We start from the raw sequence: 25,093 nt of genomic DNA, 5'->3' as shown, positions 1-25,093 counted from the left end.
ATCCTAATCATCATCATCCTCATCGCCATCATCATCATCCTCATCTCCATCATCATCACCATCTTCATATTCCTTTTTTTCCTTCATCGTCCTAATTGTTCTTCATATTACTCTCACTGTTATGACACAATATTGAACATTGTGGAATGGAAGCATTCCGTCGGTTACGACGACGAGGGTTCCGGTTGATCCGAATCAACGGAACAGCCTGCTCGTAAAATTAACGTGTAAGTGGCTGAGCACTCCACAGACACGCGTACCCTTAACGCAGTTCTCGGGGATATTCAGCGTGACACAGAGAGTGACAAGGCCGGCCCTTTGAAATACAGGTACAACAGAAACAGGAAGTAAGAGTGAGAGAGAAAGTTGTGGTGAAAGAGTACAGCAGGGATCACCACCATCCCCTGCCGGAGCCTCGTGGAGCTTTAGGTGTTTTCGCTCAATAAACACTCACAATTCCCGGTCTGGGAATCGAAACCACTATCCTACGACCGCGAGTCCGCTGCCCTAATCACTGGGCCATTGCGCCTCCCCAAGGCGAATACAGGTCTGTGTACCCTTAACGTAGTTCTCGGGGATATTCAGCGTGACACAGAGAGTGACAAGGCCGGCCCTTTGAAATACAGGTACAACAGAAACAGGAAGTAAGAGTGAGAGAAAGTTGTGGTGAAAGAGTACAGCAGGGATCACCACCATCCCCTGCCGGAGCCTCGTGGAGCTTTAGGTGTTTTCGCTCAATTGAATATTGTATTACGAATCTATTCCGAATTATTTCTAAACTTTTCCCTTTTGATAACGCAGAACCCTTTCCTGGAATTATTTCACGGACATGCAACCCGGACCGTTTGCAAATCTCTACAATTTAAAAACATTGTGAGTCAATTTTCTTTTACTCTTTCTTTCTTTCACGAGATGATTCCTCAAAGTTTAATATTATCTCATTTACCAATATTTCTTTCTCATTCTCCCTCTTGAAACATATACAATCTCTTCTTCTTCTTCTTCTTCTTCTCCTTCTTTTTCTCTTTCTTCTTCTTCTTCTTTTCTTCTTCTTTTCTTCTTCTTCTTCTTCTTTTTCTTCTTCTTCTTCTTCTTCTTCTTTTCTTCTTCTTTTCATCTTCTTCTTTTCTTCTTTTTCTTCTTTTTCTTCTTTTTCTTCTTATTCTTCTTCACCTTCGTCTTCTTCTTTTTGTTGTTTTTGTTGCTGTTCTTCTTTTCTTCTTCTTCTTTATGTTCCGCTTCATGTCCTTTTTCTTCTACGTCTTCTTTCCATTCACCACCACCACCACCACAACCACCATCATCATCATCATCATCATCACCACCACCACCACCACCACCACCACCATCACCATCACCATCATCATCATCAGCACCACCACCACCACCACCACCATCCATCATCATCATCACCACCACCACCACCACCACCACCACTACCATCATCATCATCACCACCATCATCATCACCATCTTCATATTCCCCTCTCCTTCATCCTCCGAATTACGTCTCCATCTTTCCTCTCACCGTTATCACGCAATATCGAGCTTCGTATCACAAAACCATTCCATATTATTTTTTTAAAATGTCCTATTTTCTTTCTTTAAATGCAGAAATCTTTACCACAATTCCCTTCCGGACATTAAAGGAGGATTGTTTGCGGCTCTCAGAAATTTACAAATATTGTAAGTTGCCTCGATTTCATTGAAATATCTTTCACTCACGAAATACTCACGAATGTTTAATATTACCTCATTCACCCATTTTCTCATTTGCCTCTCTTTAAATATATATATATATATATATATATTATATATATTATTTATATATATATATATATATATATAATCTTTTCTCCTTTTTCTTGCTTTCATTCTAATTCTTCTCCTCTTCCTTCTCCTCCTCCTCCTTCTTCTCCTCCTTCTCATCCTCCTCCTCCTTTTTCTTCTTCTTCTCTTCCTCCTCCTTCTTCTCTCTTCCTCCTTCTCCTCCTCCTCCTTCTCCCCTCCTCCTCCTCCTTCTCCTCCTCCTTCTTCTCCTTCTTCCTCTCCTCCTCCTTCTCCCCTCCTCCTCCTCCTCCTCCTCCTCCTTCTCCTCCTCCCCCTCCTCCTCCTCCTTCTTCTTGGGAACCTATGCGCCAAGGAAACCAGGAAACCGGCCCTTACGAGCCAGGCGTGGCCCGAGAAGGACCACCACCACCTTCCTCCTCCTTCTATCTGTTCGTTGTTTCCCTCTTAAGCTCATGCGAACATAACAGAGTCTCGTTGATGTGCTGTTTTGTTCATTCTTATATATATTTTTATCATCTTCCATCTTTTGTTGTTGGGGGTTTCACAGAAGATTTTCTCAGCTTAGGAAACCTGAGTCCGATTGAAGGAACCTATTCCTGTCCAAACAACACTGGAATAAGATCAAAACAGAGAATAGACAACGGTACAGTGACCATGAGTCTTTATTCAGTTTGTGTTTTTGTAAAGAGCATTTTAGACAGTACTGAACAAGAGAAAACAGATTTTTAAAAAACTTTTTCTTATTTTAATGTGTATAATAGGCGCAGGAGTGGCTGTGTGGTAAGTAGCTTGTTTACCATCCACATGGTTCCGGGTTCAGTCCCACTGCGTGGCACCTTGGGTAAGTGTCTTCTACTATAGCCTCGGGCCGACCAAAGCCTTGTGAGTGGATTCGGTAGACGGAAACTGAAAGAAGCCTGTCGTGATTATATATATATATATATATACATAGACGCAGGAGTGGTGTGTGGTAAGTAGCTGTTTACAAACCACATGGTTCCGGGTTCAGTCCCACTGCGTGGCACCTTGGGCAAGTGTCTTCTACTATAGCCTCGGGCCGACCAAAGCCTTGTGAGTGGATTTGGTAGGCGGAAACTGATAGAAGCCTGTCGTATATATGTATATATATATATATATGTGTGTGTGTGTTTGTGTGTCTGTGTTTGTCCCCCTAGCATTGCTTGACAACCGATGCTGGTGTGTTTATGTCCTCGTTACTTAACGGTTCGGCAAAAACGACCGATAGAATAAGTACTGGAGCTTACAAAAAGAATAAGTCCCGGGGTCGAGTTGCTCGATTAAAGGCGGTGCTCCAGCATGGCCACAGTCAAATGACTGAAACAAGTAAAAAGAGTAATATTTGTTCTTTCTTTTTGTTTTTCAGAGATTTGAGTGATAACCGAATAAAAGACTACGAGGATGGTGCTTTCTTATTCCTCCCCAACATAATTCAAATGTAAGTACAACGAATCTCTTTGCTTATTTGAAAACTAGCAGCATAGCCCGGCGTTGCCCGGGTATGTAAGAGCCCCTAGTAGGCAACGACCAATCCCAATCTAGTTCTTTCCCTCTAGGGAACGAAGGCGCATGTGTAGGCTGCAAAGTCTTCTCTTCACTCGAATACTTCTATGTATACGATTTTCCTAGCTGTCTCCCGACAGAAAATGTGTTGCATATAAAAAGCTTAGATTCTTGACCCCGTGTCGAATTTATCGATTTTTTTCAGAACTGGGGGAACTTTTCAAAATTTTCGCTGCGTTAGTTTTGAATTATGACATTGGGCTATGTGTGTGTCAAGTTTCATCAGAATCGGTTGAAAGCCGTGGTCAGGGTGAGGGTACAACCTGACAGCCACACAGACACACAGACAGACAAACTGCTGTTTATATATAGAGAGATTAAATCCATAAAGAAGAGATCAGCCGATTCTCAGTACTTTGTGAAATACAGTTGACAATAAACAGCGATGAAATTATCAATGTGGTTATATCCGAGTATTGCAGTTTATCATTGCAAATGTATGTTCAAATAGCATGAGGAATGATTTAGTCTAACTTCATCTCTCTATATATAAACGGCAGTTTGTCTGTCTGTGTGTCTGTGTGTGTGTCAGGTTGTACCCTCACCCTGACCACGGCTTTCAACCGATTCTGATGAAACTTGACACACACATAGCCCAATGTCATAATTCAAAACTAATGCAGCGAAAATTTTGAAAAGTTCTCCCAGTTCTGAAAAAATCGATAGATTCGACATGGGGTCGAGAATCTAAGCTTTTTATATGCAACACATTTTCTGGGCTGTACGTGGGCTGTTCACGCGTTGGGAGGCACAATGATGTTTTCATGTTTTCGCCCAAAGGGACAGCTAGGAACATCGTATACACAGAAGTATTCGAGTGAAGAGAAGACATTGCAACCTACACATGCGCCTTCGTTCCCTAGAGGGAAAGGACTAGATTGGGATTAGTCGTTGCCTACTAGGGGCTCTTACATACCCGGGCAACGCCGGGCTATGCTGCTAGTCCATAATAAACTAGAGATGATACAAGGCCCAGATACATATATGCATATATGTGTGTGTATGCGTATGCATTGGGTCATCCCATAAATAATGCGGTTTTTATACTTATAACGAAAGTCAGGAGAAAGGGAAATAGGATCTTTTCGGTTTGAACGGCAGTTTTCAACATAATTTCTAGGTAACTAAAAAATGTTAAACTTCGTATACTGGTAGAATGTGTTTATAAAACATCTTTTTCTCTTGGCTCTATTGAGAAAATTCTATAGTTTGTAAGGGAGCCAGAGTATCGACTTATCCACTCCCCCACAAAAATGCTACTCTTGTGCCCAGATCAAAGACCATTGAGTCGCTAAATATATTGTTAATAGCTTTAAGCTAATTATATTGCTAGTACTTTATTATTAATTACTATTACTGGATCTTTTCGGTTTGAACGGCAGTTTTTTATAATAATTTCTAGGTAACTAAAAAATTTTAAACTTCGTATACTGGTAGAATGTGTTTATAAAACATCTTTTTTCTCTTGGCTTTATTGAGAAAATTCTATAGTTTGTAAGATATTTGTTGGGGTTTTTTTTCTTCTATTTCTGCAATTTCAACCAATCACTGACGTCTATTGAGGTAAAAAAAATATTCAGTGCCATATGAATATGTCCCTCGTTTAAGAAACAGATTGGGTTTATTTACATTTCTGAAGAAAAAAAGATACCCTTCCCCCAACCCCTAACCCTAACCCTAAAAGAGATTGAAATGCAATAGATCGATACTAGGGTCATAAATATGGGTGACAATTTCATATGACACCGCTAGAAAAAAACTGCCGTTCAAACCGAAAAGATCCGGGAAATATTGTGGGGAAACTACCGTCCCATAGCACGCCTAAACATAATCTGGAAGATACTCACTGGAATATGTGCGACAAAGCCATACTTTCTTGGCACAGAAAGAAATACTACCAAGGGAACAAAAAGGATGTCGGAAGAGTTCTCAGGGTACCGAGTATCACCTGGTCATCGATAAAACAGTTTTGAGGCATTCTAGAAAACATCATGCAAATATGTCTGTGGCTTGGGTTGACTTTAAGAAGGCATATGATACGATGCCTCATTCTTGGATCGTTGAATTCCTGCAAATGTTTGGTGTTGCTGACAACATCACAAATTTTCTGGTGCATAGCATGAAAGAGTGGAAAACCAACTTGTACTCAAGTAGGAGTGGCTGTGTGGTAAGTAGCTTGCTAACCAACCACATGGTTCCGGGTTCAATCCCACTGCGTGACATCTTGGGCAAGTGTCTTCTGCTATAGCCCCGGGCCGACCAATGCCTTGTGAGTGGATTTGGTAGATGGAAACTGAAAGAAGCCCGTCGTATATATGTATATATATATGTATGTATATATATATAGGCGCAGGAGTGGCTGTGTGGTAAGTAGCTTGCTAACCAACCACATGGTTCCGGGTTCAGTCCCACTGCGTGGCATCTTGGGCAAGTGTCTTCTGCTATAGCCCCGGGCCGACCAATGCCTTGTGAGTGGATTTGGTAGATGGAAACTGAAAGAAGCCCGTCGTATATATGTATATATATATGTGTGTATATATATATAGGCGCAGGAGTGGCTGTGTGGTAAGTAGCTTGCTAACCAACCACATGGTTCCGGGTTCAGTCCCACTGCATGGCACCTTGGGCAAGTGTCTTCTGCTATAGCCCCGGGCCGACCAATGCCTTGTGAGTGGATTTGGTAGACGGAAACTGAAAGAAGCCTGTCGTATATATGTATATATATATATGTGTGTGTGTGTGTGTGTGTCTGTGTTTGTCCCCCTAGCATTGCTTGACAACCGATGCTGGTGTCTTTACGTCCCCGTCACTTAGCGGTTCGGCAAAAAGAGACCGATAGAATAAGTACTGGGCTTACAAAGAATAAGTCCCGGGGTAGATTTGCTCGACTAAAGGCGGTGCTCCAGCATGGCCGCAGTCAACTGACTGAAACGAGTAAAAGAAAAAAGTAAGATATTGATTTTGTAGACACTTCTCTCGTAGTTCTTCATGACATTTTTGCAATTCTTCCTTTGTTTTTCGCTTTTTCTCTGCTTTCAATACTTCCACGTTCCTGACTCTCACTGGGAAGGTTTTCTTACCTTGGCTATTTATTTCATAAATCTTGTTTTTCTGAAATCAAACAGGAGTTTCTCCTTTTGGTTTGAAGCGCATTCATAAAGTTTTTTCTGTGCCCTTTTCTGTAGAAGAGCGTAGGCTCGAAACGTAAAAGACTTTTTCTATTTCTATCCCTGAGCGCTATACAAATACATGTTTGTTTGTACTCTTTATAATTACAGTGACCTCCGTAGCAATAAGGATATGATTTGTGGATGTCATCTGCCAGCCTTGGTGAAATATATGAAAAATAACCATAGCAGATATATGGACGTCAAGGGCAAGTGTCAGACAGATGTAGGCAAAAGAATACCAATACTGAAATATTCGCAATGTTCAAGTTAGTAAAATTCTCCTTGTCTCTCTTGTTCTTTTATTATTAACACAAAGAAAACTCCGGTTATTCTCTGCAGCTCACAATACTTGGTACTCGGAGAAATCTTCCCACTTCCTTTCTGTTCCCTTGGTAGTATTTTTTCCTGTGTCGCACATATTCCAGTGAGCATCTTCCAGATTATGTTTAGGCGTGCTATGGGACGGTAGTTTCCCCACAATATTTCCCGGATCATTTCGGTTTGAACGGCAGTTTTTTTCTAGCGGTGTCATATGAAATTGTCACCCATAATTATGACCCTAGTATCGATCTATTGCATTTCAATCTGTTTTAGGGTTAGGGTTAGGGGTTGGGGGAAGGGTATCTTTTTTCTTCAGAAATGTAAATAAACCCAATCTGTTTCTTAAACGAGGGACATATTCATATGGCACAGAATGTTGGGTTTTTTTTACCTCAATAGACGTCAGTGATTGGTTGAAATTGCAGAAACAGGACCAGCAGATAAAAATATAAAGAAATAAACGTTTTGTGTGTGTGTGTATGTGTGTGTGTGTGTGTGTGTTAGAAGAGTAAGTGTGCCTGAATATGTCTGAGTCCATGTACCCGTGTGTATGTGTTTGTATGTATGTGTAAAAGACAGAAGACGCAATGGGAAAGAGGAGTGTGCGTGTGATAAAGTGTGAAGGGAGTATATATATATATATATATATATATATATCGGGAAAGTTTACTAAAATAAACAAAAGACGAAGGCAGGTGGAGTAAAAACAAACAAATGTATTAGTATGGCGCTCAAGAATAGAAATAGAAAAAGTCTTAATCGACTTAATCCCTTTGTCTGTCCTTGTTTGTCCCCTCTGTGTTTAGCCCCTTGTGGGTAATAAAGAATCATATTGTTCACATGTCGATAGTGCATACATGAAAATGTTTATAGTCTTTGTTAATAATTTGGTTTATGCGTCTAACATGTATTGATTCCAACACTTATCACGAATATATTTTCTCGACACGACAAAGTATTTCTTACTATTGTTATTCATATCACTATTTGGTTCCTAAATATGTTTATGTTCTTTATTTATGTTCTCTAGATTACTCGTTATTTCAACAGAATTTACAGTGTCAGACATGTTCGGGGATGGTGTGCAATGATTCAGAGGTGGCCAGCTGCCCAGGACCAGAGGTAAACTGAAATATTACGTTCTTCCTTTTCTTTAAATATATCCACAGCCGTCACTCGAAAGCCAGGTATCTTCAGCTACAAGGCGGCGAGCTGGCAGAAACGTTAGCACGCCGGGCGAAATGCGTAGCCGTATTTAGTCTGCCGTTACGTTCTGAGTTCAAACTCCGCCGAGGTTGACTTTGCCTTTCATCCTTTCGGGGTCGATTAAATAAGTACCAGTTACGCACTGGGGTCGATATAATCGACTTAATCCGTGTGTCTGTCCTTGTTTGTCCTCTCTGTGTTTAGCCCCCTGTGGGTAGTAAAGAAATAGGTATTTCGTCTGCTGCTACGTTCTGAGTTCAAATTCCGCCGAGGTCGACTTTGCCTTTCATCCTTTCGGGGTCGATAAATTAAGTACCAGTTACGCACTCGGGTCGATATAATCGACTTAATCCGTGTGTCTGTCCTTGTTTGTCCTCCCTGTGTTTAGCCCCTTGTGGGTAGTAAAGAAATAGGTATTTCGTCTGCCGCTACGTTCTGAGTTCAAACTCCGCCGAGGTTGACTTTGCCTTTCATCCTTTCGGGGTCGATTAAATAAGTACCAGTTACGCACTGGGGTCGATATAATCGACTTAATCCGTGTGTCTGTCCTTGTTTGTCCTCTCTGTGTTTAGCCCCCTGTGGGTAGTAAAGAAATAGGTATTTCGTCTGCTGCTACGTTCTGAGTTCAAATTCCGCCGAGGTCGACTTTGCCTTTCATCCTTTCGGGGTCGATAGATTAAGTACCAGTTACGCACTGGGGTCGATATAATCGATTTAATCCGTGTGTCTGTCCTTGTTTGTCCTCTCTGTGTTTAGCCCCCTGTGGGTAGTAAAGAAATAGGTATTTCGTCTACCGCTACGTTCTGAGTTCGAATTCTACCAAGGTCGACTTTGCCTTTCATCCTTTCGGGGTCGATAAATTAAGTACCAGTTACGCACTGGGGTCGATATAATCGATTTAATCCGTGTGTCTGTCCTTGTTTGTCCTCTCTATGTTTAGCCCCTTGTGTGTAGTAAAGAAATAGGTATTTCGTCTACCGCTACGTTCTGAGTTCGAATTCTACCAAGGTCGACTTTGCCTTTCATCCTTTCGGGGTCGATAAATTAAGTACCAGTTACGCACTGGGGTCGATATAATCGACTTAATCCGTGTGTCTGTCCTTGTTTGTCCTCTCTGTGTTTAGCCCCTTGTGGGTAGTAAAGAAATAGGTATCTTCTACTATGCTTTCGCTAATTGTTTTAGGTGCCTGTGTAAATTGTAGACACGCTCTCGGTCTTCTTATCCTCGACGCAATTGGACAGCAAGGATAAGACAAATGAAGGGAGATATGGACTTATTTTCAGTTAAGAATACGGGGGTAAAGCGAAATGAAGTGCCATGTTGAAGGACAAAACGTGCCACCCTGTCCAGGAATCGAACACAGAAACTTATAAGTGATCATCGTCCAACAGTTATGGTTTAGGTGTGGAAGCACTCCGTCGGTTACGACGACGAGGGTTCCGGCTGATCCGATCAACGGAACAGCCTACTCGTGAAATTAACGTGTAAGTGGCTGAGCACTCCACAGACACGTGTACCCTTAACGTAGTTCTCGGGGATATTCAGCGTGACACAGAGAGTGACAAGGCCGGCCCTTTGAAATACAGGTACAACAGAAACAGGAAGTAAGAGTGAGAGAAAGTTGTGGTGAAAGAGTACAGCAGGGATCACCACCATCCTCTGCCGGAGCCTCGTGGAGCTTTAGGTGTTTTCGCTCAATAAACACTCACAACGCCTGGTCTGGGAATTGAAACCACGATCTTGGGGTCGGTTTGCTCGACAAAAGGCGGTGCTCCAGCATTTATTAACGTGTAAGTGGCTGAGCACTCCACAGACACGTGTACCCTTAACGTAGTTCTCGGGGATATTCAGCGTGACACAGAGAGTGACAAGGCCGGCCCTTTGAAATAAAGGTACAACAGAAACAGGAAGTAAGAGTGAGAGAAAGTTGCGGTGAAAGAGTACAGCAGGGATCACCACCATCCCCTGCCGGAGCCTCGTGGAGCTTTAGGTGTTTTCGCTCAATAAACATTCACAACGCCCGGTCTGGGAATCGAAACCGCGATCCTCCGACCGTGAGTCTGCTGCCCTAACCACTGGGCCATTGCACCTCCACCCTTTGAAATACAGGTACAACCACTGGGCCATTGCGCCTCCGCTGTTTTTGCTGTAGTTAACGGTAGCTGTAGTAGTAAATGTCGTAGTGGTAGTAAATGTAAGTGACTTCTATATATCTTCTTACAGCCTGTTTGTCGGTTGACTGTATCAATGAGTGGTATCACACTGAAGTTTGAAAGGTCCTGCGGTACATACAGAAAATGTCTTGATGTTATGAGAAACAATACCGTTACTTGCAATAAATGGACCAATGGCACTTCTTGTGTTGGTTGTTGCGTCGGAAACTTATGCAACAAGAAAGATTTCATCGGTAAGTGCTATTTATTATCTGATACCTATTTCTTTACTACCCACAACGGGCTGAACACAGAGGGGACAAACAAGGTATTAAGTCGATTAGATTGACACCAGTGCGTAACTGGTACTTAATTTATCGACCCCGAAAGAATGAAAGGCAAAGTCGACCTCGGCGGAATTTGAACTCGGAACGTAACGGCAGACGAAATACCTATTTCTTTACTACCCACAAGGGGCTAAACATAGAGGGGACAAACAAGGACAGACAAAGGTATTAAGTCGATTACATCGACCCCAGTGCGTAACTGGCACTTAATTTATCGACCCCCGAAACGATGAAAGGCAAAGTCGACCTCGGCAGAATTTGAACTCGGAACGTAACGGCAGACGAAATACCTATTTCTTTACTACCAACAAGGGGCTAAACATAGAGGGGACAAACAATGACAAGACAAAGGTATTAAGTCGATTACATCGACCCCAGTGCGTAACTGGCACTTAATTTATCGACCCCGAAACGATGAAATGCAAAGTCGACCTCGGCGTAATTTGAACTCAGAACGTAACGGCAGACGAAATACCTATTTCTTTACTACCCAGAAGGGGCTAAACATAGAGGGGACAAACAAGGACAGACAAAGGTATTAAGTCGATTATATCGACCGCAGTGCGTAACTGGTACTTAATTTATCGACCCCGAAAGGATGAAAGGCAAAGTCGACCTCGGCGGAATTTGAACTCAGAACGTATCAGCAGACGAAATACCTATTTCTTTACTACCCACAAGGGGCTAAACATAGAGGGGACAAACAAGGACAGACAAAGGTATTAAGTCAATTATATCGCCCCAGTACTTATTTAATCGACCCCGAAAGGATGAAAGGCAAAGTCGACCTCGGCGGAATTTGAACTCAGAACGTAAAGACAAACGAAATACCTATTTCTATTTCTTTACTACCTACAAGGGGCTAAATGCAGAGGGGACAAACAAGGACAGACAAAGGTATTAAGTCGATTACATCGACCCTAGTGCATAACTGGCACTTAATTTATCGACCCCGAAACGATGAAAGGCAAAGTCGACCTCGGCGGAATTTGAACTCAGAACGTAGCGGCAGACTCGAAAAGGATACCAATCCTTTGCATATGACCAATTGCTTAGGATTACATATCACCTAGGGGCATGAATCGAAACATATATGTAGGTTTTTGGTAGCTGCCATTTCTTTTAGAATATTACAACTTATAATCTATTTGTGTGCAGGCGCAATGGCCCAATGGTTAGGGCAGCGGACTCGCGGTTTCGATTCCCAGACCGGGTGTTGTGAGTGTTTATTGAGCAAAAACACCTAACGCTCCACGAGGCTCCGGCAGGGGATGGTGGCGATCCCTGCTGTACTCTTTCGCCATGACTTTCTCTCACTCTTTCTTCTGTTGGCCTGCTCGCTTAGCCAGCGGGGTGGCGTCATTCGAAGGCTAAAACAGTGCCGAAGCGCATTGTGACCAGCGATGTGTAGCAACATCTGATAGCCTGGTCGGTCACGGTGATCACGGTGATAATATATTTGTATTGTTTTTATAAAAAATCAACATCTGTATATCATACAAATAAATTATTTATACATCCATAATTTTCTATTTCATAGAGGGAGATACGGATGTTTCTTTGTGTATGTATTTTTAAGTCTGTGTCTGTATATGTAAAAATGTGAATGCTTGTGCATACGTGTGTGTGTGTGTGTATGTGTTAAGTGTGTTTTATCTATAGTTTATCTAAGATGTCAAAGTGTGATTGAAGCTAAAGGGCCGCACACTAAATATTAAATAATTCCAGTATTCTCTGTCATTTTTGATTATTTTGTTATTTTTTCAACCGTTCTGATCATTTTGGCCGCCATGGATTTTGCAGTAAATCCCTAAATCATCCATAACTTTTGTATTATACTCTCAAATTACACAAAAATCTCAGACAATAACAATTAATATCGTATTTATTGTCTGTGAAAATTATAGAATATATAACAACTTTGATAAAAAATTATACCTACTTTTCAGACGAAAACAATGCCGTTCTGAACATTTTGGCCGCCATGGATTTTGCAGTAAATCACTAAATCATCTATAACTTTTGTATTATACTCTCAAATTACACCAAAATCTCAGACAATAACAATTAATATCGTATTTATTGTCTGTGAAAATTATAGAATATATAACAACTTTGATAAAAAATTATACCTACTTTTCAGACGAAAACAATGCCGTTCTGAACATTTTGGCCGCAACTGTATGTACGTGGATTTGTGTGCATCTATGACATGTATCTGTTTTACAAATTCTATGGTTATTTGTTTTATATCCTTCCTCAGGCTGGACCAATAACTTTGAATTCTATCTGGTTTTCAAAGAGCTCAACAAAAACCAAATCTTTGAAAACATGTCAATATCTGTGAGTAGATGTCTGCCTTCTCTTTGTCACTCTCTCTCTTCCTCCCTCCCTCTCTCTCTCTCTCTCTCTCTCTCTCTTCACACACATGCACACGTACACATGCTTTATAGAATAAATACCAAAATCAACTAAATAATGAAATCAGTACCTTTAGTAGGGAGGCGCAATGGCCCAGTGGTTAGGGCAGCGGACTCGCGGTCATAGGATCGCGGTTTCGATTCCCAGACCGGGCGTTGTGAATGTTTATTGAGCGAAAACACCTAAAAAGCTCCACGTGGTTCCGGCAGGGGATGGTGGCGACTCCTGCTGTACTCTTTCACCACAACTTTCTCTCACTCTTACTTCCTGTTTCTGTTGTACCTGTATTTCAAAGGGCCGGCCTTGTCACTCTCTGTGTCGTCATGCTGAATATCCCCGAGAACTATGTTAAGGGTACACATGTCTGTGGAGTGCTCAGTCACTTACACGTTAATTTCACGAGCAGGCTGTTCCATTGATTCGGATCAACCGGAACCCTCATCGTCATAACCGACGGAGTGCTTCCACCACCTTTAGTAGACCGTATTATTGAATTCGTTCAAATACAACAGCAATCTTTGAAGGTTCACCAGATTAGTTTTCCAAAATAATATTTCCTTTCCACGAGGAAGTCAAACATAGAAAATATTCTACAAAATCTATACACTTTTAAGATAACTATGTTCTACAGATCAGGAAATTCATGAGGGTCCCTGGTTTTTCAACTACTTTAATCTGTAGATTCATCTGAACCTTTACCTTTTACTTATTTCACTTGAATCCATAATGTATAAAGATAGAGCTGTTTTGGGCACGTGTTTTCGGTAGTATTAAAGCTACATAATTATGCATTCTTTATCGATCCCACTGATGAACTACGGATGCTAAATTAATTTATTTGGTGATCAATAGCGAAACTTGAGCATGGGATTAACTAATATTATATTTTGTTCACTCTGGTGGAAGCACTCCGTCGGTTACGACGACGAGGGTTCCGGTTGATCCGATCAACGGAACAGCCTGCTCGTGAAATTAACGTGTAAGTGGCTGAGCACTCCACAGACACGTGTACCCTTAACGTAGTTCTCGGGGATATTCAGCGTGACACAGAGAGTGACAAGGCCGGCCCTTTGAAATACAGGTACAACAGAAACAGGAAGTAAGAGTGAGAGAAAGTTGTGGTGAAAGAGTACAGCAGGGATCACCACCATCCCCTGCCGGAACATCGTGGAGCTTTAGGTGTTTTCGCTCAATAAACACTCACAACGCCCGGTCTGGGAATCGAAACCGCGATCCTACGACCGCGAGTCCGCTGCCCTAACCACTGAGCCATTGCTACTCCACTGTTTACTCTAGTGACATTAACAGCATGGCTTAAGAATGATCTTATACGTATATTCGACTATTGCAGATTGAGCACGAGTTATCAAACTTGACGGGAACATTCAGAGTTGAATATTGCGGGTAAGCAAAAACTTTTATTCAAATTTATTTATTTTTGCTCCAAACAATCCAGTGTTGTTTCCTTGTATGTATTAAATATTACACCTAAAAATGCTGTATTTGTGAACCACAACATACAAAATTTATACTGTCAATGAAATGTTAAGCGTTTTAGCATACAAAAAGCAAGTCACATCCACGTATAGACATACTGAGGGAGATTTTCTCTCTCTCTCTCCATGTATGTATATATATATATATATATATATATATATATATATATATATATGAATAAAAAATTATTTTTACTTTCGACACATGTTTCGAAAATTCCACTGATACTTATTCAAAAGAATAAATGGTATAAACAATGCAATCTTCTCTTCGGGAAAGTGAAAAAAACGAAACTCGTCAATACGACATTTTAGCAAAAAATATTATTCAAAATATTCAACGTAAACACGAAGTTTCTTACTTTATAAACAAGGAGTTACAACACCTTTACTTGTGAGATTTTTGCTGCCCTGGTAACTATTTGTTTATTTTTCCGTGTTAATTGTTAACAAGGTAAAAATACACTCATCTACTCATATATATATATATATATATATATATATATATATATATTAGGGAGCAATTCAATTCAATTTTTATTGGCTCAAAAAGCAAAAGTAAGGCCATATAAGGGGACAGGGAGTTATGTAAAGGGAAGGTGGTCATACAAAGAGTACAGGCCGGAAAAAATTCAATTTAGTATTAAATCAAATTTTACAATATAAACATATAATATATATAAATTACAAAAAAACCAATATTATGTAATTCAAACAATGATTGACATAAACCAAATCATAAAGAAAAAATAAAATATATTATAAAACATAATTATAAGTCTTTTTACTTATATGTTGTTTATTCATTTTTTTGTACTTTTTGTGATGTAGTTATATGTTTTATAATATATTTCATTTTTTTATTTATGATTTGGTTTATGTCTATCATTGTTTGAATTACATAATAGTAGTTTTTTCTCTAATTTATATATATATATATACATACCCAAACATACATACATACATACATATATACGACGGGCTTCTTTCAGTTTCCGTCTACCAAATCCACTCACAAGACTTTGGTCGGCCCGAGGCTATAGTAGAAGACACTTGCCCAAGATGCCACACAGTGGGACTGAACTCGGAACCATGTGGCTGGTAAGCAAGCTACTTACCACACAGCCACTCCTGCGTCTATATATATATATATATATATATATATATATATATATATATATATATATATATCTATATATATATATATATAATATATATATATATATATATTATATATATATATATATATACACGACGGGCTTGTTTCAGTTTCCGTCTACCAAATCCACTCACAAGACTTTGGTCGCCCGAGGCTATAGTAGAAGACACTTGCCCGAGGTGCCACGCAGTGGGACTGAACCCGGAACAATGTGGTTGGTAAGCAAGCTACTTGCCACACAGCCACTCCTACGCCTATGTATGCATGTATGTATGTATGTATGTATGTATGTATGTATGTATGTATGTATTTATTTGTTTATTTATTTTTATTTCAGTTCAGAGGAAAGAAAGAATATATTTACTATACATTGTGACGTGATCAGAGCTATTACCAAGGATAAGCTGTTACTCAGCATACACCGTGTTTTAAACACATCACAGACATTGTATGACTTAGGAATTCAACAACATGATGTAGAATTAATTGATGGAAGTAGGTATTCATTTTCTTATTTTTATCACAATTACCATCATAATTTTGCTAACTCAATCACTATTACTGCTTGTGGAGGCGCAATGGCCCAGTGGTTAGAGCAGCGGACTCGCGGTCATAGGATTGCGGTTTCGATTCCCAGACCGGGCGTTGTGAGTGTTTATTGAGCGAAAACACCTAAAAAGCTCCACGAGGCTCCGGCAGGGGATGGTGGTGAATCCCTGCTGTACCCTTTCACCACAACTTTCTCTCACTCTTACTTCCTGTTTCTGTTGTACCTGTGGAGGTGCAATGGCCCAGTGGTTAGGGCAGCAGACTCGCGGTCATAGGATCGCGGTTTCGATTCCCAGACCGGGCGTTGTGAGTGTTTATTGAGCGAAAACACCTAAAAAAGCTCCACGAGGCTCCGGCAGGGCATGGTGGTGATCCCTGCTGTACTCTTTCACCACAACTTTCTCTCACTCTTACTTCCTGTTTCTGTTGTACCTGTGGAGGCGCAATGGCCCAGTGGTTAGAGCAGCGGACTCGCGGTCATAGGATTGCGGTTTCGATTCCCAGACCGGGCGTTGTAAGTGTTTATTGAGCGAAAACACCTAAAGCTCCACGAGGCTCCGGCAGGGGATGGTGGTGATCCCTGCTGTACTCTTTCACCACAACTTTCTCTCACTCTTCCTTCCTGTTTCTGTTGTACCTGTATTTCAAAGGGCCGGCCTTGTCACTCTCTGTGTCACGCTGAATATCCCCGAGAACTACGTTAAGGGTACACGTGTCTGTGGAGTGCTCAGCCACTTACACGTTAATTCCACGAGCAGGCTGTTCCGTTGATTCGGATCAACCGGAACCCTCGTCGTCGTAACCGACGGAGTGCTGGTGTTGTTGTCAGAGGCAGTGGTAGCTCTGTTGTGATCTGTGATGTTGTTGTCCTACCTGTTACCATTTTCTTTCTTCAGGTTTCCCTCGATGAAGTGCTGCAGCAACCAAAGGTGCTACAGTTGTTCTTTCTATAATCTTTATATATAAAACTGAAGTTGTGTGAGAGTCTGTCTCCTTCGATTTAGATTCCTAACTACTCCCACATTTTGCGGTGCAGTTTAACCAAAAGCGGGTATCTTATAGTCGTGATTCATATCGAGCCCTTCTGGGTATTAGAGCGCGTCTACGATGAGTCTACGATTTAAAAAAAATTACCATCATTTTTTCGTTTTTTAAATCAATTTTTACTCGGTTTATATAAGGGAAGTAACTCTCTAAAAATGCTCATATAGTTATTTCCCTTACAAACCCGAGCAACGCCGGATGATACTGCTAGTCTTTATATAAAAAACTGAAGTTTTGTGAGAGTCTGTCTCCTCCGATTTAGATTCCTAACTACTCCCACATTTTGCAGTGCAGTTTAACCAAAAGCGGGTATCTTATAGTCGTGATTCATATCGACCCCTTCTGGGTATTAGCGCGCGTCTACGATGAGTCTACGATTTAAAAAAAAATTACCATCATTTTTTTCGTTTTTTTAATGCATTTTTTGCTCGGTTTATATAAGGGAAGTAAATTTTTAAAAATGCTCATATAGTTATTTCCCTTACAAACCCGAGCAACGCCGAGCGATACTGCTAGTTATTACTATAATTATTTCTATAATTATAATGATCTCGTGTTCTTCTAATGAATCCCTTCTGCAATCACCAGGGATTCATTGTTGTTGCTGTCATCATTGATAGTTTTTTTTATCATAATTAGTTTTATCTTCATTATTGACATCATCTTCGTCGTTGTCCTCATCGTCATCATCATTAGTTGCTAATACCTATTTCTTTACTACCCACAAGGACCCCAGTGCGAAACTGGTACTTATTTAATCGACCCCAAAAGGATGAAAGGTAAAGTCGACTACGGCGGAATTTGAACTCAGAACGTAACGGCAGACGAAATACCTATTTCTTTACTACCCGCAAAAGGCTAAACACAAAGAGGACAAACAAGGACAGACAAACGGATTAAGTCGATTATATCGACCCCAGTGCGTAACTGGTACTTATTTAATCGACCCCAAAAGGATGAAAGGTAAAGTCGACCACGGCGGAATTTGAACTCAGAACGTAACGGCAGACGAAATACCTATTCTTTACTACCCGCAAAAGGCTAAACACAAGAGGACAAACAAGGACAGACAAACGGATTAAGTCGATTATATCGACCCCAGTGCGTAACTGGTACTTATTTAATCGACCCCAAAAGGATGAAAGGTAAAGTCGACCACGGCGGAATTTGAACTCAGAACGTAACGGCAGACGAAATACCTATTTCTTTACTACCCGCAAAAGGCTAAACACAAAGAGGACAAACAAGGACAGACAAACGGATTAAGTCGATTATATCGACCCCAGTGCGTAACTGGTACTTATTTAATCGACCCCAAAAGGATGAAAGGTAAAGTCGACCACGGCGGAATTTGAACTCAGAACGTAACGGCAGACGAAATACCTATTTCTTTACTACCCACAAGGGCCTAAACACAGAGAGGACAAACAATGACAGACAAACCGATTAAGTCGATTATATCGACCCCAGTGCGTGACTGGTACTTATTTAATCGACCCCGAAAGGATGAAAGGCAAAGTCGACCTCGGCGGAATTTGAACTCAGAACGTAACGACAGACGAAATACCTATTTCTTTACTACCCACAAGGGGCTAAACATAGAGGGGACAAACAAGGACAGACAAAGGTATTAATTCGATTACATCGACCCCAGTGCGTAACTGGTACTTATTTAATCGACCCCAAAAGGATAAAAGGTAAAGTCGACCTCGGTGGAATTTGAACTCAGAACGTAGCGGCAGACGAAATAACTATTTCTTTACTACCCACAAGGGGCTAAACACAGAAAGGACAAACAATGACAGACAAACGGATTAAGTCGATTACATCGACCCCAGTGCGTAACTGGTAGTTATTTAATCGACCCCAAAAGGATGAAAGGTAAAGTCGACCTCGGTGGAATTTGAACTCAGAACGTAACGGCAGACGAAATACCTATTTCTTTACTACCCACAAGGGGCTAATCGCAGAGGGGACAAACAAGGACAGACAGACGGATTAAGTCGATTATATCGACCCCAGTGCGTAACTGGTACTTATTTAATCGACCCCAAAAGGATGAAAGGTAAAGTCGACCTCGGCGGAATTTGAACTCAGAACGTAACGGCAGACGAAATACCTATTTCTTTACTACCCACAAGGGGCTAAACACAGAGGGGACAAACAAGGACAGACAAACGGATTAAGTCGATCATATCGACCCCAGTACGTAATTGGTACTTATTTAATCGACCCCAAAAGAATGAAAGGTAAAGTCGACCTTGGCGGAATTTGAACTCAGAACGTAACAGCACGAAATACCTATTTCTTTACTACCCACAAGGGGCTAAACACAGAGAGGACAAACAAGGATAGACAAAGGTATTAAGTCGATTATATCGACCCCAGTGCGTAACTGGTAGTTATTTAATCGACCCCAAAAGGATGAAAGGTAAAGTCGACCACGGCGGAATTTGAACTCAGAACGTAACGGCAGACGAAATACCTATTTCTTTACTACCCACAAGGGGCTAAACACAGAGAGGACAAACAAGGACAGACAAACGGATTAAGTCGATTATATCGACCCCAGTACGTAATTGGTACTTATTTAATCGACCCCAAAAGAATGAAAGGTAAAGTCGACCTTGGCGGAATTTGAACTCAGAACGTAACAGCACGAAATACCTATTTCTTTACTACCCACAAGGGGCTAAACACAGAGAGGACAAACAAGGATAGACAAAGGTATTAAGTCGATTATATCGACCCCAGTGCGTAACTGGTAGTTATTTAATCGACCCCAAAAGGATGAAAGGTAAAGTCGACCTCGGCGGAATTTGAACTCAGAACGTAACGGCAGACGAAATACAGATACGCATTTCGCCCGGCGTGCTAACGGTTCTGCCAGCTCACCCCCGCCTTATTAGTTGCTAATACCAGTGAGGACAAACCCTCGGCTATTTGTGTTTGTGCGTTTTCGTTTCGTTGTAGAGAAGAATCAACAGGTGCAAGTTCAGCTTTATTGAAAGATTAACAAACTTCGAGATATACTGATAATAATTTAAAGTGTGTCTATGGCCAGCTGGAGGAGTGTGTCCTCCTGGGGCTAAAAACTACAGTAGCATCCACCCTTAGGGGTTAGCCATATTGAAATGGCAAATATACGTCACGTGTTGCCGCTACTGTATATAACTCACTTTGATATTTATCATTGTTTGATTTCACTTTTTCAATATCAGCGACAGTGGACGCTGGAAAAAGTATAAGTATTGTGAAGGGAATCTAATTCTCGCCGACAACTATGATTGTCACACGCTCTGACGAGAGGTCAATACCTCGAAACCGAGTCCGTGTGTATCATAAGTTGAAGACGGAAGGATGACTTCCCTTTGCAAATACTGATAGGCACAGAAAGGTGTCTATGGCCAGCTGGAGGAGTGTGTCCTCCTGGGGCTAAATACAGTAGCTCACCCTTAGGGGTTAGCCATATTGAATGGCAAATATACGTCACGTGGTTGCCGCTACTGTAATAACTCACTTTGATATTATCATTGTTTGATTTCACTTTTTCAATATCAGCGACACAGTGGACGCTGGAAAAAGTATAAGTATTTGTGAAGGAAATCTAATTCTCGCCGACAAATATGATTGTCACACTGCTGACGCAGAGGTCAATACCTCGAAACTCGAGTCCGTGTGATCATAAGTGAAGACGGGAAGGATGACTTCCCTTTGCAGATATGATAGGGCAGAGAAAGTGTGTTATGGCCAGTGGCGGAGTGTGTCCTCTGGGGCTAAAACTACAGTAGCATCCACCTAGGGGTAGCCATATTGAAATGGCAAATATTACGTCACGATGTGTTGCCGCTATGTTATATACTCACTTTGATATTTATCATAATTTATCAGCCATTGTCCTCATATCAGCCAGCTCGTTCAGATTATTAATTTACAACAGCGACCTCTACTACTACTACTGCTAATGACTTCTTTCATATCCATATTTGTTTCTTTTTCAGTGGTTTGTAATGAAAACACATCCTCAAATAATGGTACTTTCCATTGGCCAGTGACCAAAACAGGAAGCAATGCGACGCTCCCATGTCATGCAAATGTAGCAACGAGATACTGGTTCGTTTCTATTGCTTTATTTCTTCTCAGAATCGGAAGCTTTCAGTGACATCCTATTTTGAGAGAATGTTACACGATAATCTCTCTCTATATAAACGGCAGTTTGTCTGTGCGTGTCTGTGTGTCTGTTAGGTTGTACCCTCACCCTGACCACGGCTTTCAACCGATTCTTAGTACTTTGTGAAATACAGTTGACAATAAACAGCGATGAAATTATCAATGTGGTTATGTCCGAGTATTGCAGTTTATCATTGCAAATGTATGTTAATAGAATGAGGAATTATAGTCTAACTTCATCTCTCTCTATATAACGGCAGTTTGTCGTCTGCGTGTCTGTGTTTGTGTCAGGTTGTACCCATCACCCTGACCACGGCTTTCAACCGATTCTGATGAAATTGACACACCATAGCCCAATTCATAATTCAAAACTAACGCAGCGAAAATTTTGAAAAGTTCCCCCAGTTCTGAAAAAAATCGATAAATTCGACATGGGGTCGAGAATCAGAAACACAAACACAAGACTTCTCTCTATAATAAACGGCAGTTTGTCTGTCTGCGTGTCTGTGTGTCTGTTAGGTTGTACCCTCACCCTGACCACGGCTTTCAACCGATTCTGATGAAACTTGACACACACACACATAGCCCAATGTCATAATTCAAAACTAACGCAGCGAAAATTTTGAAAAGTTCCCCCAGTTCTGAAAAAAATCGATAAATTCGACATGGGGACTAGAATCAGAAACACAAACCACAGACTGTCTAGGGGACGCAACTCGACCTTTTTAACTCTCAAAAAAAATTTACCATAATTTTTTTCCCACTTCTTTGCTATTTTTTGGCTATAACTCTCGAAAAATGGTTTATAGTTATTTCCCTTACAAACCCGAGCAACGCCGGGCGATACTGCTAGTAAAATATAAATGTTCCTTCTCGAGCCATGCCAGGCTGATAAGGGCCGGTTTCCCGGTTTCAGTGGCGTAGAAATTCCTCCACCTGGACGGGACACCGGTCCATCGCAGCGTTGCACATTTTTGCCAGCTGAGTGGCTGGAGCAACGTGAAAATGAAGTGTTTTGCTCAAGAACACAACGCATCACCCGGTCCAGGAATCGAAACCACAACCTTGCGATCATGATGCTGACACCCTAACCACTAAGCCACGCGCCTCCACAATGTTACATGGTAATAAAATATAAATGTTCCTTCTCGAGCCATGCCAGACTCATAAGGGCCGGTTTCCCAGTTTCAGTGGCGTAGAAATTCCCCACCTGGACGGGACGGGACGCCTGTCCGTCGCACGGGTTACTCATTTTTGCCAGCTGAGTGGACTGGAGCAACGTGAAAATGAAGTGTTTTGCTCAAGAGCACAACACATCGCCCGGTCCAGGAATCGAAACCACAACCTTGCGATCATGATGCTGACACCCTATCCACTAAGCCACGCGCCTCCACAATGTTACATGGTAGAGTAAATAACACAGCTAGAGACATTAAGGTGACGGGATTAATGTCCTTCGGTTGCAATCACTCGTCACAACAATTTTGCATTTTATATATTATGTGTTTTATTATATTATGTGACAATGATGCTTTGGTCTAACTTCCAAGTTTTGATTTCTTGTCAGTATTAGAAAAAGATTGGAGGCAAAGAACTGGCAGAATCGTTAATTCGCCGGGCGAAATGTGGATCTTTTCGGTTTGAACGGCAGGTTTTTTCTAGCGGTGTCATATGAAATTGTCACCCATAATTATGACCCTAGTATCGATCTATTGCATTTCAATCTATTTTAGGGTTAGGGGTGGGGGGAAGGGTATCTTTTTTTCTTCACAAATGTAAATAAACCCAATCTGTTTCTTAAACGAGGGACATATTCATACGGCACGGAATGTTTTTTTTTACCTCAATAGACGTCACTGATTGGTTGAAATTGCAGAAATTGAAGAAAATAAACAACAAATATCTTACAAACTCTAGAATTTTCTCAATAAAGCCAAGAAAAAAAGATGTTTTATTTTGACACATTCTACCAGTATACGAAGTTTAAATTTTTTTAGTTACCTAGAAATTATGTTGAAAACTGCCGTTCAAACCGAAAAGATCCCTGTTTCTTAAACGAGGGACATATTCATATGGCACAGAATGTTTTTTTACCTCAATAGACGTCACTGATTGATTGAAATTGCAGAAACTGAAGAAAAAACAACAACAAATGTCTTACAAACTATAGGATTTTCTCAATAATGCCAAGAGAAAAAGATGTTTTATAAACACATTCTACCAGTATACGAAGTTTAAAATATCGTGTTTTCTTCAGAAATGTAAATATACCCAATCTGTTTCTTAACATATTCATACGGCACAGAATGTTTTCACCTGAATAGACGTCATTGATTGGTTGAAATTGCAGAAATTGAAGAAAAACAACAACAAATATCTTACAAACTATAGAATTTTCTCAATAAAGCCAAGAGAAAAAGATGTTTTATAAACACATTCTACCAGTATACGAAGTTTAAATTTTTTTAGTTACCTACAAATTATGTTAAAAACTGACGTTCAAACCGAAAAGATCCCTGTTTCTTAAACGAGGGACATATTCATATGGCACAGAATGTTTTTTTACCTCAATAGACGTCACTGATTGATTGAAATTGCAGAAACTGAAGAAAAAACAACAACAAATGTCTTACAAACTATAGGATTTTCTCAATAATGCCAAGAGAAAAAGATGTTTTATAAACACATTCTACCAGTATACGAAGTTTAAAATATCGTGTTTTCTTCAGAAATGTAAATATACCCAATCTGTTTCTTAACATATTCATACGGCACAGAATGTTTTCACCTGAATAGACGTCATTGATTGGTTGAAATTGCAGAAATTGAAGAAAAACAACAACAAATATCTTACAAACTATAGAATTTTCTCAATAAAGCCAAGAGAAAAAGATGTTTTATAAACACATTCTACCAGTTACGAAGTTTAAATTTTTTTAGTTACCTACAAATTATGTTAAAAACTGACGTTCAAACCGAAAAGATCCCTGTTTCTTAAACGAGGGACATATTCATATGGCACAGAATGTTGTTTACCTCAATAGACGTCACTGATTGGTTGAAATTGCAGAAATTGAAGAAAAATAAACAACAAATATCTTACAAACTATAGAATTTTCTCAGTAAATCCAAGAGAAAAAGATGTTTTATAAACACATTCTACCAGTATACGAAGTTTAAAAGTATTTAGTTACCTAGAAATTATGTTAAAAACTGACGTTCAAACCGAAAAGATCCCTGTTTCTTAAACGAGGGACATATTCATACGGCACGGAATGTTTTTTACTTCAATAGACGTCACTGATTGGTTGAAATTGCAGAAATTGAAGGAAAATAAACAACAAATATCTTACAAACTCTAGAATTTTCTCAATAAAGCCAAGAGAAAAAGATGTTTTATAAACACATTCTACAAGTATACGAAGTTTAAAATGTTTTAGTTACCTAGAAATTATGTTAAAAACTGCCGTTCAAACCGAAAAGATCCCGAAATGTTTAGCAGCACTTCGTCTGTCTTTACGTTCTGGTATCAAACTTCCGTCGAGGTTCACTTTACTTTTCGTCCTTAGGAATTCTGTCGAGGTAGACTTTGCCTTTCATCCTTAGTAATGGATAAAATCTGCACCAATTGAGTATTGGGGGTTGGTGCAATCGACTTACCCTCTCCTCCAAAAGTCTTGGCCT

The 25,093-nt window shown here is 40.4% G+C and overlaps 1 protein-coding gene across 1 annotated transcript in view; it reads left to right on the top strand.

Moving 5' to 3' along the window:
- LOC115226021 (adhesion G-protein coupled receptor G6-like) overlaps positions 1 to 25,093 on the top strand; it is a 64,310-nt gene that overhangs the window by 9,568 nt on the left and 29,649 nt on the right. The window contains exons 3-11 of the mRNA XM_036514915.1: positions 802 to 873; positions 3,176 to 3,247; positions 6,651 to 6,808; positions 7,894 to 7,985; positions 10,294 to 10,477; positions 12,834 to 12,913; positions 14,343 to 14,395; positions 15,984 to 16,141; positions 21,241 to 21,352. Coding sequence (XP_036370808.1) covers positions 802 to 873; positions 3,176 to 3,247; positions 6,651 to 6,808; positions 7,894 to 7,985; positions 10,294 to 10,477; positions 12,834 to 12,913; positions 14,343 to 14,395; positions 15,984 to 16,141; positions 21,241 to 21,352 — 981 coding nt within the window. The remainder of the gene's footprint in view (positions 1 to 801; positions 874 to 3,175; positions 3,248 to 6,650; positions 6,809 to 7,893; positions 7,986 to 10,293; positions 10,478 to 12,833; positions 12,914 to 14,342; positions 14,396 to 15,983; positions 16,142 to 21,240; positions 21,353 to 25,093) is intronic.

This window comes from Octopus sinensis, linkage group LG29 (assembly GCF_006345805.1).
Source record: "Octopus sinensis linkage group LG29, ASM634580v1, whole genome shotgun sequence".
Taxonomy (NCBI): domain Eukaryota; kingdom Metazoa; phylum Mollusca; class Cephalopoda; order Octopoda; family Octopodidae; genus Octopus; species Octopus sinensis.
The sequence above is the reverse complement of the archived record's forward strand: the minus strand, read 5'-3'. Positions and strand labels throughout refer to the sequence as shown.